Raw genomic sequence first — 18,250 nt, forward strand, 5'->3', positions numbered from 1 at the left:
GGAGTGAATTTATGAAATAATAATATCAAGGAAGAATTAACAGGACATGGGAACTAAGCAGGATGAAGGAGAAGTCAACAATGAATGTGAAACTTAGCTTTCTTTAGAGGCCCAAAATAATTTACATATGTAAAAAGATATTTACATATTAATATATTTAAAATTCACATAACATAAAATTTACTATTTTAACCTTTTTAAAGTGTACAGTTCAGCCGAAACCGGTTTTGCTAAGTGGATAGAGCGTCGGCCTAGGGACTGAAAGGTCCCAGGTTCGATTCCGGTCAAGGGCATGTACCTTGGTTGCGGACACATCCCCGGTGTGGGGTGTGCAAGAGGCAGCTGATTGATGTTTCTCTCTCATCGATGTTTCTAACTCTCTATCCTTCTCCCTTCCTCTCTGTAAAAAATCAATAAAATATATTAAAAAAATAAAGTGTACAGTTCAGTAGTTCACAGTATATTCACAAAGTTTGCAACCATTGCCACTAATTTCAGAACATTTTTATCCCCTTCCCCTTCCTGCTTCATACCTCCCAATTCCAACCTCTTATCTCCTGGAAACCACTGATCTCCCTTCTGCTTGAATTTGTCTACCTGGACATTTTATATAAATGGAATCATACACTATTTGGACTTTTGTGTCTGGCTTCTTTCAATTAATAACGTTTTCATGGTTCAGCTGTGTTACAGCATATGTTAATCATACTTCATTTCTTTTTATGGCTGAATAGTATTCCATCACATAGATTTTACGTGTCCATTCTTGAATTGATTCCTTTTTTTGTGTGGCTACTATGAATATTGTTTCTGTAAACATTTGTATACAAGTTTTTGTGGAAATATATTTACTTTTAATTCTCTTGGGCATTTTACATACCCACCAGCAATGTATGAGAGTTTCAGTTTCTATCATTGCCAACTTTTTATTTTACATTTTAAAATTATAGCTATCCTAGTTTATGTAGATAGTATCTTACTGTGGCTTTGATTTTTATTTTTCTAATGACTGGTAATGTTGAGCATCTTCTCATGTAAATTCTATTCAAATTTTTTGCCCAGTTTATGTTTGCAAAGTCTATCATCATTTATTTTCCCATTTAACTTAATAGATACCTATTTCACTGGATCCATTTCTCCATAAAACATTAGTGGCACATACTTTTCAGTTTTTCTTCTAAATTCTGTTGCAAACAAATATATTTATAGGTTACTTACAGTAGTCATATATTCTTCCCTTTTTATTTTTGTTCTTTTTTATTGTAGTAAATATATAAAACATAAATTTTGCCTCTTTAACCATTTTTAGGTGCCTACTTCAGTGACATTAAGTACATTTACAATGTTGTGCAAGCATAATCACTATCCATTTCCAAGACATTTTATCATCCCCCAAAAGAAACTCTGTACCTATTAAACAATAAAATTAGAGAATTTATAATATTTTTATATATCTTAAAATGGAATCTGGTTTATATCATAAATCTATCTCAGTTTTGATTAATTTAAAGGAATATATTATATAACAGGTAGCAGATTGTGTTCTTTAATTTTTATAATTGTCATTGATTGTTAGTATTTGTTTGTGAAAGGATGATTTCTTGAAATGACAAATGTACTTGTTTTGAAAAAAATATGTTACCATTATATATAGTGCATATAACTTAGTTTTATGTATTCATGTAATTTGAAGTTGAAAGTACACACACACACACACACACATATATATATGCTGTATAATTTATTTTTTTTTAGGAAACCCAAGAATATACTCGAAATGTTGTTAAATATTGCCTTGAAGCTCTTCAAGAATGGTTTGAAGCAATTAACTTTGTAGATGAGGTATGTATATTTTTGATATATGTAAAAGCATTTAAGAAAAGAACTGTTTGATTACATTTAACATTGAAAATAATGAATACCTTTTCATAGGACAAGGGAAAGAAGTCAGAATGGATAATATCATTAAGTTTTAAAAAGGAAGAAGTGGGACACCAGTTCTTTGACATCTAGGAGGTTACACAGAGCGTTACTTATGTTTGTTTGTTTGTTTCCTAGAGAAGGGCATGACATTTTTTCCTGTGTTTAAATGTGTATGTCTCAGTATTTGTCAGGAGTAACTTAGTTTTATTTGAAGATAAAAATGACAATGTGAAGAGCATAGGGAATATTGATGGAAAGGGTATCACAACTTTTTAAATTGGTCATCATTCTTGTGTGGGTTTGAATAAAGGTGATTGTTAATAATGAATAACAGGCTCTGTATGGATTAAACAAGGCTTGCTTCTAATTAATTAGCCACTTTTACTATCAGAAGTCCCTTTTATTCCTCTTATAAAGTGGCATCACAATATGTCATATGTAGAAGGAAGACCATGTTTCAGACTACTTCAATTCCCTGGGTGATTTTTGAATCCTAGACAGATGGAACCTTTGCTATCTTTTTATTTTTAAAACTAAAACTAAACCATTAAGTTCCCCTTCCCTACACCCTAGTCTTACTCCACTATTATACTTTCTGTCTCTATGATTTTGACTAAGTAACTCATATAAGTGGAATCACATAGTATTTATCTTTTTGTGACTGGCTTATTTCACTTAGCAAAAAGTCCTCAAGGTTCATCCATCTTGTAGCATGTGTCAGAAATTTCTTCCTTTTTATGGAAGGCACACATATTTATTAGACTAATTTATAGACTTTTATTCACATAAAGAGGAAGATGCTATTCTCATATTTTTGAAAAAACTTTCACGGATATGACATATTACAGTTCTTTATAATTCTATACTGATACTAAATTAGCATTATTATCTGAATGTTCTGGATAATATTTTTTTTAACATGAAAAAGCTACTAAAATTTATAAAAGCATTGAAGTATTTTTTAATTTTTTTATTTGTTTAAAAAAGACAGCTGTCATGTACTTTTGCCCTATAGTGATAGTGTGACCCGTGGGATTCACAGATTTAAAATATAAATTCTATAATAGTCACAAGGTTGCCCAAAGTCCTTAAGATATGTTGTACTAAGCTTAATTATGGAGGCTGTGTGTTCAGCACTGTATGGGAAACATCTCACTTAGCTCATGAAGGAAACTAAGCAAGCATTTCAGCTATACTCAATTGAGAACTATAGTCAGAGGCTCTTACCACTCTGAATATAACAGTGGAGTCCAGAATAACTTCTACTTGTTATGAAGTTACTTAGTTTTCTAAGCTTAAATTTCCCTTTTTATAAAATGAGATTATTAATAGTTCCTACTCCACAGGATTTTTATGAGGATTAAATGGGGTAATGTGAATAAAGTGGGGACTGGCACATGACCAGTGCTCAATGTTGGTGAGCTGCAATTGTTGTTCATGATACTATTATGTGTTTGGTATGCATGCGTTTGAAGATTCCCAAGTGGCCTGTTGTAAAGGAACATCTCTCCCATTTCTTGTTCTGTGCTAAAGGCTTCAGAGGATTCAGAGTTGAGTAGTATACAATTTTTGCCTTCAGGAACTTATATTTAGGTGTTTAAAATAGAATGGCTTTATCTATTCTATGTGTGTTTTAAAGCTATACTTCTAAAATTTTAAATCTTGATTAAAAATATCGGAATAAGTCAAGGTGAAAATGTGGTTTAACCATTTTAAAACCTTCTTTGAACTTCTGTAAAACATCCTTTGACTTGTGGATTTTCTTTGTTTATTCCAGCCAGCTCCCAACCAAGTCACTTTTCATCTGCCACTACATCGTTACTTTGCTATGTTTCTGAGTAAGGTAAGATTGTCATTAAACAATTTTTTTAATATTAGAAAGTAAATATTCAATTAGTAACTTTTTAATCATATTTTTTTAGGCTGTGAAATGTCAAGAACTAGATTTGGATTCTGTTTTACCAGATCAGGAAATGTTAATGAAATTAATGATTCATCCACTACAAATTCAAGTACGTATTCAGGCTCTTAAAGCATTTTGATTAAATTCTTTGGTTAAATGATTCTTCCTTTATTTTATTTGTATGCCATTATCATTGCTTTAGTAGCCAAAATGTTTGAAAAACATTTTACTGGGGCAGGGGGTGGGAGGCAAGTGTGGGCTAGAAGGAGTCAGTGGGGGATCAAGACATATGTAATACTTTAAAAAATAAAGATTTAAAAAAAATTAAACTTAGTTTTCATATTTTTTTCAGGTTATATTTAGGGATTTTTGCTTTTATGAGATTTACATTTAGTTATAGTTTTCTCAGGAATTATTTTCACTATATTTATTTGTAGGGAAAGTTTATAGCTCTGTTTTGGGGAGTCAGTAGACTTAATGGATTATAGCCTTGGAGGCATCACTATTTTATTATCCATGTTGTTTAGGGTAATTCACCTACTTGATTCTTAGTTTCCTCGTTTGTAAAGTGAGAGGACATAAAAGAGAGGAGAATCAGTCTATATAAGCTCGGTGGTTTCTTTCCATTCTAACACTATAATTTTGTGGGCCAACCTTTAATTTATATACATTAGAGAGACTTGCACTTCAATTTGCTTTTCTGGCAATTTTCGATTTGTTAATCATTATTAAACTTTAACTCTTGGAACAAATAAGTGATGAAGTTATGACTAAGTTTTAATTGATACAGAACATAAACAAAGAATTAAATATTTATATAGTAAGAAAATTTGTTCTAATCTGATCCTGTCTAATCTGCCAGTTATTTGGAAGTTGGCTAGTTTGGATTGAAAGTTGAGTTAAGATGAATTAAAGATATTGCTTATATTTATTGACTTTGAACATTTAGCTTTGTTTTATGCTCATTCCTATATTCTTTAAGCATTATATAAAGCTTTTTCTTTTGAGGAGGAAAGAATTAAACATTAAATTAGTCTCAAATATTTCTCATAGATTCCTTATGAAAATTTCAGTGAATATTACTGTAAATATATTTAGAAGCCATCACTAACTTTTATAAAATGAACTCACATATACAATTCCAACAAAAGGGACCACTTAAAGCTTTTAAAAAATTTAAAGTACATATTTGAATTGAATGTCTTAAACATTGGACAGAATGTCAGGCTCATACTGTGATCTATACTAATAAAAGAGAAAGATGCAAATTCACAATACCTTTGCAAAACCCACCAGCCAGCCAGGAGTGAATATGCAAATTAACCCAACAAAGATGATGGGTTAATTTGCATATGCAGGCAGTGGGGGGTGGGGCAGGATGCTTGCGACAACACACGTGTTTCACACCACCCCAGCAACTCTGGGCCTCTGGGCAGTGTGGGAAGGCGGAAATGCGGCTCTGGGCCATAGTGAAGGCGGTGCCTGCAGCCAGGGGAAGGAAGGCCCATTCTTGCACGAATCTTCGTGCACTGGGCCTCCAGTTAAGTTATAAAATATTTTGAAGTGATTTTTCAATATAACATATTTTATAAAAATTGAATTTAGATGACTTCTTTGTCCAATTTATATAATTTTTATTTTACTAGGCAAGTCTTGCTGAAATCCACAGTAATATGTGGGTAAGAAATGGTCTGCAAATCAAAGGACAAGCCATGACCTATGTTCAATCTCATTTCTGTAATTCCATGATTGATCCTGACATTTACTTATTACAGGTAAGCCAGCTTGATAATAGATGTTGTATTTTAGATTAGAAATGTCTCATTTGTACCCACAGGATTCTCATTTATCCATATGACAAAGTGACAACACAGAGAGGTCATTGCTATTGAAAAGTTCGTTACATTTCCCAAGAGAAGGGGCCATGCCACATCATGCAGGACCTCAGAGGAAGCATTAGATTTGTGCAGGAGGTGGAAGCAGGCGGAGGGGGAAATTTAAGAGTAGAACTCTCTCTCTTTTTTATTGGTGTTTCCATAGGAAAGGCAAGTCAGAGTAGGGGAAACACGTTAGAATTGGCTAGTTTGAATAATTTTAGAGGAGTTTTTCGGCATAGGGACCATCCCTGGCTATCTGTTCTTGGTCCTAGATTGATTTACTGTAGGGGACATATTGGCTTGTTATATTTGAGTTAGATAAAGGGGGTGACTGATTTGCATATAAGAGACTGGCTCTCCAGGGAGTTATTTACTGTCTTTTGGAGTTAGCTCTCCTTGAGAGCACCTGGGTCATCTCCTGTTGGATTTGTAAGGTCTCCCCAAGATTTTTAAAAAAATATATATATTTTATTGATTTTTTTACAGACAGGAAGAGAGAGGGATAGAGAGTTAGAAACATCGATGAGAGAGAATCATCAATTAGCTGTCTCTTGTACATCCCCTACTGGGGATGTCCCTGCAACCAAGGTACATGCCATTGACCAGAATTGAACCCAGGATCTTTTAGTCTGCAAGCCGACGCTCTATCCACTGAGCCAAACCGGTTCCGGCATCCCCAAGATTTCAAAACATCCTAGGTGCAAAAAATTAAACACACCCAACGTGATTGATGTAAGAAGTAAAATTGAATATGTAGAAATAAAATAGATTTTTTTTGTCTTTTTAAGGTTTGTGCTTCTAGACTTGACCCAGATTATTTTATTTCATCTGTCTTTGAAAGGTAAGCATACTTTTATAAGACAGATATTAGGAAGTATTTGAAATTTAAGTTAATTTTGTTTTAACATTCAAAAATTTGTCTCAAATATTTCTCATAGATTTAAAGTAGTGGATTTGTTGACAATGGCTTCGCAACATCAAAACACAGTGCTTGATGCAGAGCATGAGAGGTCAATGTTAGAAGGCGCTCTTACATTTCTTGTGATTCTTTTGAGTCTGCGTTTACATTTAGGTAAAAAGCAGTGATGCTAATACTTGGGTATTAAATATTTTCTTCTCTTTCCTCTCCCTCCCAGTGTTAATAATTGGCTTATGGAAAAAAAGGGATATGGACATATTTAAACAGTGTTTCAAATTTAATATGTTAAGACCCTTAATTTAAGGGACCTGCAAACAGCAGGTAGTTAAAATGCAGTTATATTTGGGGCTTTGCATTCTTTGATATTTAATTTTTAAAGCATCTTATTTTTGGTTAGACAGCTTAATAAAAAGTGTGGTAAGTTGTTTCTTTATAATTTGATAATTCAGATTTATTAATTCTGTTTTTAATTATTTTTAGGAATGTCTGATGATGAGATTCTTAGGGCAGAGATGGTAGCCCAGCTGTGTATGAATGACAGGACACATAGTTCATTGCTGGACCTCATATCCTTTTAAAAGTTTAATTTACTAATAGTTGCAGGGTCTAAATAATAAGTACTTTTTATGGATTAAAGATATGTCACTTTTTTTGACTAAAATTTTATTTGAATTTGAAAATAGTATGGAAAAAATAACTCCAAATGTTTGTTCAATTGTGTGTTCAGGGCTAGTGACAGATGTGTTTGCCTCTAATTGTCACCTCTCAAGGAGCTCTTTAAAAAAAAAAAATTTTTTTTTTTAATTGATATCAGAGAGGAAAGGAAAGGAAAGGGAAAGAGCGATAGAAACATTAATCATGAGAATCACTGACCGTCTGCCTCCTGCACACCCCCTACTGGGGATCGAGCCTGCAACCTGGGCATATGCCCTTGATCAGAATTGAACCTGGGACCCTTCAATCTGCAGGCTGACGTTCTGTCCACTGAGCCAAACCATCTAGGACTTTCAGTAAGCTCTTGTTAGGCCTCCGTTAGACCTCAGGACTGATGACTCTGGGCTCCGAGGATATGTATGCCCTTCTAGGACAGCTTTTGTGAAAGAAAGCCGGACACCTTGTAAAAGGCAGCGAGTACTTCATCGTATAGCCTGTCTGGAATTCTGGTTAAAATTTAGAGGTTTAACTTATTATTACCAGAGTTTTAAACATTCTAAGGACTTTTTCTTCGAGTTTACTATTAAACCAAGAGGTTTTTAAGGAAAGGACTATTGTCTACAACTTTGAAAACTTATGGTTCCTTGTATAGGACTGAGCATACATGAATATGTTATTTTTTGTTACTGTTACAAAATCTTAGACCAGGATCATCATGTTATTTTGTGATAAATATTTTTCTTGTAAATATTTGACTAAATTACTTTATATATTGTGAATATGTTTGGAATAGTTTGCTACAGTTTTGTGAAATGACTCCTCTTGAAATTCCTACTTGATAACATTGAAGATTTTTCATAAGCAGCATCCATTTGACGTTGTTTTAGAAATTTTTGAAATAATTATATACTGTGTATCAGTGCTGTAACAGAGCAAAAGCATTTTAGAAATTTTGAATTTGAAGGAATTGTACACTTTAATGTGAAACCAGTGGGAAAGAATCTGTGGTTTTCTGGTTTCCTTCTTTTAAAAAATTTGCTTAGCATCTATTTCTTTTTACTTTGAGGATGACATTTTGTGTTTTACTCATAAAAATCTTGGTTAATTTTTAGTCTGCTCTCTGATTTTCTAAGGGAAAGCACACATTTTCAAAATGATGAAAATATAAATTAATTTTTTTAGAGTTTTATTTTTCCTCTTCTGAAATTTGATTAATTTGTTTTGGGGAAATATACTTGGGGACTATTTCAGCATATACTTTATTAGTAGGCATCCAGATTAAAAATATTTTTAAAATTCACAATTATAAAGTTATTGAATTATATAGCCCTCTTGTGGCCAACTTCATATATTACAGATAATTCTGCCTTTTAAACAAAAACAGAAACTGGGTACCTTGGTAAGATTATGAAGCTTGCTTTTAGTCATGAATTTTTTTTTTCTTGACACATACATTATATTCCAGAAAATCCCAATCCCAAAAGTGGCATTATTCCAGGCAGTTATAGCTTTGAATCAGTTTTATCAGCTGTAGCTGATTTTAAGGCTCCTGTTTTTGAACCTGGAGGTTCTATGCAACAAGGCATGTATACTCCTAAAGGTACGTTTAAATACATAAATATTCTTTTAAATATCAGTTTTCCTGAAGGTAAGTTGTGTATACTGAAAACAAATGTTTTGCCTATTATTTATTCTGTTTTTGGGTTTTTTCTTCAACTTTCTAATAGATGTATGTTTGTACTTTATGGTATACAGTGATATTGCTATTATTTATTTACAAATCTATGGTTTTTATATTATAATAAAGCTTTTTATATGACTGAATTATAAAAGGAACTTTATATATGAACTGTATCTAGTTCATTTTTATAAGTTAATGAACTGTAAATAAACCACAAATTATAAAACAAAATATATACCTAAAACATTTTGAATGTATTTGCTCTCAAAATTTGATTTGGAATTAGTTCTTACCACCCATAATATATTTTATTGATTTTTCACAGAGAGGAAGAGAGAGGGATAGAGTCAGAAACATCGATGAGAGAGAATCATCGATCAGCTGCCTCTTGCACACCCCCTACTGGGGATGTGCCTGCAACCAAGGCACATGCTCTTGACCGGAATCGAACCGGGACCCTTCAGTCCGCAGGCCGACGCTCTATCCACTGAGCAAAACCGGTCTGGGCTTACCACCCATATTTTAATTTGAAGCAGGTAAAATCAAAATCTACATAGAATACTGAAACATTTTTCTTACATTTTGAAAACAGAATCCTTCCTTAAATGGTTGATTTTCTAAGATTTCCCCCAGGATTTATAGATAACATGTTTGATAAGAGTAGGTGAAGTCTTGATTCACAGTCTTTTCTTTTTCACTTTCACATTTTCTCTAATATAAGGTAAAATTTTGAAAGAAATAACAGTTACATGCTTCATGACCTCCTTAATACTCATTTTCTAAACAAAAAACTGATGCCCACTATTTACATGCTATTTAAATAGTATGTCCTGTGTTTGGCAAAACAGCAGAATAAGCCTTATTGTGTGGGATTTTTCAGGGAGTTTACCAAGAACAATCCCAAGTTTCTGGTTGGGATATATTCCATTAAAGGAAAAGTTTTTCTTTGTTGCAGAAAGCTTTTTGTATCTAAAATTTAGGTGAGCTTCCAAGGGGTGTGGTGTTCTTGTATAGTGCAGTGCTTATTAAAGTGTGTGGTGGGAATTCCCTCTGTCAGACTCTCTTGAGGTCCTTATTGAAAACCAAATCTGCTCTCATTAAGATTGCTAAGGATGGATTCTAGGAGTATGCTTTTTTAACAAGCTCTTCAAGATTATTGTCATACACAATAAAGTTTTAGACATTGAGATGGAGCACTGGATATTTGTAGATTAGAGTCAAGAAATTGGGTGTCATATTCAAACACAGTACTGAATTGTATTAGCTACTTGTGTGATGTTGAGAAAATTTATCTTTGGATTTGATTTATTTGCAAAATGAATGGTTTTTAGGTTTTCAAAAGTGATTAAATAAGCCTTTATTTATTTATTTATTTTAATAATTTTGGAGAACTAAGCCTTAAGTAAATCTGCTATACAAACCTGCTACAAGCAGCCCAACTCTTATAAAGGTGTGTGTGAGTAGTGGACATATAGCTTCTTGTCTGTTGTGGTACCTCCTTGCTCCAAAGTGGCCCCTGTTAAACCTCTGGAGATTCAGCTCCAGTGGAACACTGTTTGAAGCCTTTTGGACTAGTTAAGCACTAAGGTTTTCTTCCATTGCTATGGTTTCATAATTCTAATAAAAGCATTGGCATTTTAATTTTACAAATTAATGGAGTTAAAGGTGAAGGACAATAAACGATAATAGAAACAGTAGCAAAAGTCTTTGTGAAGGACTATCTTAAGGATCTTAGATCATAATTAAGATATTTTAAGACAAATAGCGTGTCCCATTTGACCCAGTAACACCACTTCTAGGAATATATCCCAAGAAAACAGAAACACCAATCAGAAAGGATATGTGCACCCCTATGTTCATAGCAGCACAATTTACCATAGCTAAGATTCGGAAACAGCCTAAGTGCCCATCAGCAGATGAGTGGATTAGAAAACTGTGGTACATCTGCACAATGGAATACTACACTGCTGTAAAAAAGAAGGAATTCTTACAATTTGCAACAGTTTGGATGGATCTGGAGAGCATTATGCTAAGTGAATAAGCCAATCAGAGAAAAATAAATATCACATGATCTCACTCATTTGTGGAATATAATGAACAACATAAACTGATGAACAAAAACAGATTCAGAGACAGAGAAGCATTGATCAGACCGTCAAACCTCAGAGGAAAAGTAGGGGAGGGAGGAGAGAAGGGGGAGCCATCAACCAAAGGACTTGTATACATGCATATAAGTCTAACCAGTGGACACAAACACCAGGAGTATGGTGTGTGTGTGTGGGGCAATAGGGGAATAAGGACACATAGGTAATACCTTAATCAATAAAGAAAAAATAAAAATAAAATAGGAACAACTGTTAAAAGTTTCTTATGACAGAAAGATGTAATTATAGTAGATATGTAGGAAGAATCTTAAGCTTCTTACTATGTTTTTAAATGTTGAGAATTCTGCTACAGAGACTGAGAGGGGGGGAAAAGCTTAATATAGGAAAGAGGTAGCAGTTTCTAGAATTATTTAGATTTAGCCACATCTAAATATCATTTCCATTATTATATACATAGTATACTGCATTTTCTTAAATTGGTTTACTTTTTTTTTTTAAAACTTTGCCTCATCCTATGCATGATTATTAGTGAGATCACAGGTTTTATTTATAATGTACATTTTTCTAATACATGTTAATCTAATTATTAAAAAAGGTTTGTACAGTTAATACTTAAAAATCATCTTGCGTACCATCATACATAGGATAGTGGTTCCTAATTATAGAGAAGGTAAGGAGATCAATTTCAATATGTCATTACCATGACAACTTTGGAAAAGTGTTAATGCATTGTGTTTCTCACTTTCTAGTTGACAATTTACAAAAAATACCCAGTGAACTAAATTTTTATGGTGAGGTATTATCATATAAAAATTTTTGCTCACTAGTTCTTGGTGAACTTGAGGACTTTCATAATGATGAAATTATTCATGACATCAAGCTTATTAAAGCAAATATATCGAATTAAACTCTCCTGTCTTTTAAATTTAAAATATACTTAAATGTAATTAATAATTAGAGATTGGCTTTTTCCTATGAAGTCAGTGTTTTGTTTCTACTTTCTTTTGAATAATAGCTGAAGTCTGGGATCAGGAGTTTGACCCCGTCATGGTCATTCTTCGAACAGTTTACCGTAGAGATGTGCAGTCTGCAATGGACAGATATACAGCATTGTAAGTTCATTATATTGATTAGTATAATAAAGGACATTTTGTATTTATATAGAAACACTTCAATTATAGCACAAATGTGATATGCTCTAATTAACCCTTTGCACTCCGAACCATTCTGGACATTGGCTACCAGCTACTCGACACTACTTTGCGGTGGAAACGTGCGTTGAATTAACTCAATTCCCCGTAATCACTAATAAACTGCAATGTCCCCCCTGAGAGGGGACATCCGAGTGATATGCTAGAATTCCGATGTCCCCTGAGAGGGGACAGCGGAGTGCAAAGGGTTAAAGTATGCTGTCAGTCCTTAAAGGAGAAAATATTTTAATATTAAAAAATATGGCTGAGATTTATGTTCTCAAAATCTTGATCCAAAATCTGATTTTAATATTATAAAAATAAATTTTATAAAACATAAAATGAGTGGAATTCAAAGATTGTTTTGTGTTGTTCTACTTTTAAACCACTAGAGGAGGCACAAGTTAAGAGAATAAAATTGTCTGACATCAGAGATGATGGGTATCAAAAAGTGTGGTAATATTGCTATTAACTGGGAAAATAGCCAAAATAAAATGAATTTTACTTGTAAGTATTTAAAGTAGTTTAAAATGTTGATGATTGCAGAAAATAAAGTTTGAAGGATATCTTTTTAATGAATTCAATTTTGTATGTTGTATATTATTTTAAATGTACTATTCCCACTTATTTTTAAACCTCCATAATTAATATTATATTTTTGAACATCATATTTTATTTTTGCTTTTCTAAAGCTTAAGGTAAACATTTAAAAACAAGTTTAAATTGATTTAATTTTGAAAAAAGTAAGTGTCCAGATAACTATCAAAGTATAAATGTATTAGGTATAATTGAAACTCCTCTTTTGCCAGACTTTGTAATAACAGAGATATGTTGAATTTAAATTCCATTGCAGATACGTTGGAAGAAAATTTTGGTGCCAAATTTTACCATACACCTCCCCCAAAATAAAACAAAAACAAAACCTGGTTTGGTTTACTCATCAGCATTTCTCCCTATTTTTCTCTAAAACCACTAGGGGGATAGTCTGAGGTTCCCCTTTTCCTGCTTTCATAGCAGTGTCTTTCTATGCTTATCATGTGGTTTTATAACTACTTGCTCCTATGCTTTTTTGCTTTACAGTTTTTTTTATTGTCTAAAGTTTTACATTTGTATGCTTTTACTGTACTGTTAGTTCCTTGAGGGAGGATACTTTTGTCTGTATATCTCTTTTACATCTTTAATAACTCTTGTCGGTGCTGGCACATAGTAGGCATCAGAATATATTAGTTGAATAAACAAATTTGAGTGGTTCACATTGAAAAATGAAAGATGGGTGGGAGATAGCATTTGCATGGAAAAACCTAATGTGGCCTTTCTAAATACTGTTGTTTTAAATGGTTCTGCCTTTTTTTAAGGAGGCAGTGGTGGTGGCTGGTCATTTGAGTATTAGATAAGAATTAAATGAATAGTAAATTTTATTCTCTTTTACATTGTAATAAATAGAAATTTGGACTAGGATTGGGCTGAAACTTTCAAAGTCTTATAATCAATTTTAAAGGGAGAATTTTAACAATACATCTTTATGGAATGCTTGTTATATACTAGGCCCTCTGTGAAGCAAACAGAATTGCATCTTTTATTTTTCACATAGACTTTTAATTGAGCTCATTTAGACCTGTGGTTCTCAACCTGGGATGATTTTTGTCCTTCACAGACACTTGACTGGGGCGGTTGTTACTGACATCTAGTAGATGCTAGGTCTGTTCCCCAAACAAAGAATTACCTGGTTCCAAATGTCACTAGTGTTAAGGTTGAGAAACTTGGTTTAGATCTATATGTTTGGGGCTTGGGATTATCTTTGATTTCTAGTTTTATTTGCTTTGTGATAAGTGATTGTGATCTGTATATTAGTTCTTTTTATATTTGTTGAGATTTACTTTGTATCTTACTGGTTTTTCAATTTTTATAAATATTCTAAAATTAGTTAAAATTATGTATACTCTCTAATTAATGGATGTTCTTTTAGATTGTTAATTGTATTGTTAAAAATCTTTAAAATCCTTATCAATTTATTTTTATTGGGCTTTCTGTTAGAAGTATGTTAATGTCCTTTATTAAGGATGTGGATTTGTCAGTTTCTTTGTGTAATTCTCTTAGATTTTGCCTTTTGTTGTTTTGAGTCTGCTGTTAATTCATATAAGTTCATGATTATTATCTTCCTGGGAGTCTGTTATTTTTCCATCACAGAAGAGACAAACTTTCTTATTTTTCATTATAAGTTATCCTTTCATTGAAGGTAAAGCTTTTCAGGTCTCAACTTTATGTGGGTCCTCAGTTCCGTCTCTGAACCTTGTGTGAGAGATCTTGAGGTCTCAAACACCTTGAAAACCATTGGCAAGCACAGTGTTAGTGCTTGTTGTTAATTTTTTCCCATTACTTTGGAGAACTCTGCTTTCTCTTTTGTGCTTCAAATATGCCTTCAAAAGGTTATATTTTATGTTTTATTCAGCTTTCCGAGCTGTATTGGGGAATTTTTAGCTTATCTATTTTGTTCAGTGATTATGATTGGAAATTAAAAAAATATATTTTTATTGATTTTTTTTTAAAAGAGAAAGGGAGATAAATACATTGATTTGTTGTTTCAATTATTTATGCATTCATTGGTTGATCCTTGTATGTGCCCCGAAGGGAGATTGAACCTACAACCTTGGCGTTTGGGGATGATGTTCAAACCAACTGAGCTACCTGGCCAGGGCACAACTGGAAATTTGTTTGCCTAGCTCTTTACTTTGTATTCTTTCCGTTTATTTTCCTTTGTTAACATTTTTCCATTCATATTTAACTTTAGTTTTAGCTCTCTCCACCCATTTTTATCCAATATAGAAGGCAATAATAATGTTCATTTGGTTTTTTCAATCCTCATCTGAGGATATGTATTTTTTCATTGAGAGAGGGAGGGAGGAAGAAGAGGAAGGAGGGAAGGAAGGAGAGAGAGACAGGAATAGGGAGAGGGGGAGAGAGAGAGAGAGAGAGAGAGAGAGAGAGAGACAGACAGACAGACAGACATTGATGTGAGAAACATCAATCGGTTTCCTCCTGTCCACCTGTGTGCCCTGACAAGGGATTGAACCTGCAACCTGGGTTTATGCCCTGACCAGGAATGGAACCCAAGTCCCCTTGGTGCACAGGATGGTGCTCTAATCACTAAGCAATGCTGGCAAGGGCCTATTTAAATTTTTTGATTAAAAATAGTACTGCATATTGATTAAAAATAGTACTGCATAACCCTAGCCTGTTGGCTCAGTGGAAAGTGTCAGCCTGCTGACCAACAGGTCCTATTTTTGATTCTGATCAAGGGCACGTATCTCTGTTCCAGGCTCTTCCTCAGCCTGGGCCTTGGTTAGGTCGTGTAGGAGGCAACCAATCAATGTGTTTCTTTCTTTTAAAAAATATATATTTTATTGAGTTTTTACAGAGAGGAAGAGAGAGGGATAGTTAGAAACATCGATGAGAGAGAAACATCGATCAGCTGCCTCCTGCACATCCCCCACTGGGGATGTGCCTGCGACCAAGCTACATGCCCTTGACCGGAATTGAACCCAGGACCCTTCAGTCCGCAGACCGACGCTCTATCCACTGAGCCAAACTGGTTTCAGCTCAATGTGTTTCTATCACATCAATATTTCTCTCTGTCTTTTTCTCTCTCTTCCACTCTCTCTAAAAATGGTGGACAATATTTGGAAAAATATCCTCAGGTGAGGATTAAAAAAAAATACTGCATATGAAATGTGACAAAATTAATGACAATAAAACACAGTTTATACTATAGTTTAATCTTGAGTCTATCATCTAATTTTAGTTTTGTTTTATTTTTACAGTTTAAAACAGAATGGAAAGTTCCCTGGAAATCCTTGGCCTCCCTATAAGAAAAGGACACCACTCCATCCCAGCTATAAAGGCCTCATGAGACTATTGCACTGTAAAACTTTACATATTGTGCTATTCACTCTGCTTTACAAGGTACAGTAGTGATTTGAATTGAAAGATTGTGATTAGAATTCATTTCCATAATTTTCAAATAGAAGTGCTAAAGGATTATATTTATGTGAAAGTACCATTTATAAAGCAAAGTGTATTTATACATTTAAGATGTATGAAGATATGTTGTAATCACATGTTTATGCATTCTAAGTTAAAAATAATGGAATAACTATAGTTTCCAAGTTTCAGATTAGGAATATTTATAAATGGCTTCTTTAGAACAAGAAGTGTAATATGGTGAGATTACTGGAAGTTTGGAATGAACAACAGGGACCAAAAAACCACCAGTAGCCACTAAAATGACAAAACTAGGATGACAGCCAATGGGGCCAGTCACACTGTGTTTAAGGTTGTTCTCTTGTTTTTTTAACTCTTACCAGGAATGTGACATAGAGGGATGTGAATGGGTTCCTATATGACACATTAAGGTTTTGCTTCTGTTAAAGACCTTAGAAACTCAAAAGATGATATTTTTACTTTCTCTTACCTTGAATTTGTTTTATTCTTGGCTCTTCTCACATAAACTGACTTATTTATTTGGCTAACTTTAATAGTGTACTAAAAAAATTATATGCATAATATTGTGGAGTATATGTATGCATATAAAACAGGCATATTTATGATGTAATCTGGATAAGAGATGAAAGACAAAAGAACTATACTCATGTTATATAGATAAAATTACTGTAGACAGTTACAAAGTACCTATAAATATAAACATATTATATAATTAGATACAAAGAAAAATTACTGTCCTTCCTAATTAGAATTTGAAAAATTAAAAATTAAAAGGCATAAAAAGAAAAATAACCATATTTGTTATGCACATTTCCAATGACTACATACACATTTATTAATTACTTAAGAAAATATTATTAAACTTAGTTAAATAAACACGATTTTTTAAATTAATATTTACTATGTACTAGTAAAGGAATAATCCTTTTAGATTTTTGTATGTCTCCCTTCTTTTCCACCTGAGCAATTTTTCAATTTATTTCTGTTAAGATTTTAGATGTGTGTTTTAAAATATCTTACATGGTTTATTTTTATTAATTTCCAAGAGGATTATTCAGTAACAGGATTTAAATTTTTGTTTTCTTCATTAAAAAAGTAAAATATTTTTCCATACTAAAATGATATTTGTATTTATTTTACAAATATCAGACATTTTTGAATGTTTACTTAGTGCTTGATTTTGTTTCAAATGCTTTATATATCCTTATATACATTTGTTTAATTTTAGCAAAAATTTTATGAGTTACAATTGTTATTTTTATTTTTCAGGTATGATTTTTGAGTTTTAGAGGTTAAATAACTAGTTCAGATGGTGAATCTGAGCACTGTTATAATTAATAAGTAGTAAGTCAATAATTTATGATTTAAAAATTAAAGTCTTACTGTGAATGACTTATGTTCTCTCAAGTTATATTTTCCAACCTTTTATTTGCTTGCTTATTTTATTTTTATATTTTATTTTTATAGTATTTTATAAAAAATATAAAGGGAGTGTTTAGTTGTTATAAGGTTATTAGGAAAACATTTTTTAAAGTTTGAACTTTGTAATAGCTTTTCTTAATTTAATGTTTATAGAAAAAACTTTTATAATTGACATTGCATTGGCAAGTCAACTTTATAAAAGCCAATGTCAATAAAACATTTTTTCTCCTGCCATGCTTGTTAAAACATTAATATAGAACATGTTAATAAAATTTCCCAGAAAAGTCACTTTAATTTTTCTGCAGTATCTAATACAATGATTTTTTTTCCTTAGCTATGAAATTAAAGCTGTAAGATAGAATGTCACAGGATTTCAAGCCAAAATTTATTTGAATTTAGTAATATTTTATTTATTGAGAGGAGGCAGTGTAATAATGGTAGACATTCTTTGGGAGTCAGAAATCTGTGTTCTAGTTTTGCTTACACAACTGAATGTGTGTCTGAGCTTTGGTTTCCTCTCTATAAAGTAGCAGATTAAAAGGATGACCTCTATTGCCTCCCAGCCTTCAACCCACTC

At 32.6% G+C, this 18,250-nt stretch overlaps 1 protein-coding gene across 5 annotated transcripts in view; it reads left to right on the top strand.

The window, feature by feature from the left end:
- UBR3 (ubiquitin protein ligase E3 component n-recognin 3) overlaps window positions 1-18,250 on the top strand; it is a 135,965-nt gene that overhangs the window by 55,270 nt on the left and 62,445 nt on the right. For all 5 annotated transcript variants that reach the window (XM_084892284.1, XM_084892286.1, XM_084892287.1 and 2 more), the window contains exons 11-20: window positions 1,756-1,842; window positions 3,701-3,766; window positions 3,846-3,935; window positions 5,473-5,601; window positions 6,492-6,544; window positions 6,642-6,775; window positions 7,103-7,188; window positions 8,735-8,876; window positions 12,078-12,174; window positions 16,071-16,212. In XM_084892284.1, coding sequence (XP_084748410.1) covers window positions 1,756-1,842; window positions 3,701-3,766; window positions 3,846-3,935; window positions 5,473-5,601; window positions 6,492-6,544; window positions 6,642-6,775; window positions 7,103-7,188; window positions 8,735-8,876; window positions 12,078-12,174; window positions 16,071-16,212 — 1,026 coding nt within the window. The remainder of the gene's footprint in view (window positions 1-1,755; window positions 1,843-3,700; window positions 3,767-3,845; window positions 3,936-5,472; window positions 5,602-6,491; window positions 6,545-6,641; window positions 6,776-7,102; window positions 7,189-8,734; window positions 8,877-12,077; window positions 12,175-16,070; window positions 16,213-18,250) is intronic.

This window comes from Pipistrellus hanaki (genome assembly GCF_964339955.1).
Source record: "Pipistrellus hanaki genome assembly, chromosome: 8".
Taxonomy (NCBI): domain Eukaryota; kingdom Metazoa; phylum Chordata; class Mammalia; order Chiroptera; family Vespertilionidae; genus Pipistrellus; species Pipistrellus hanaki.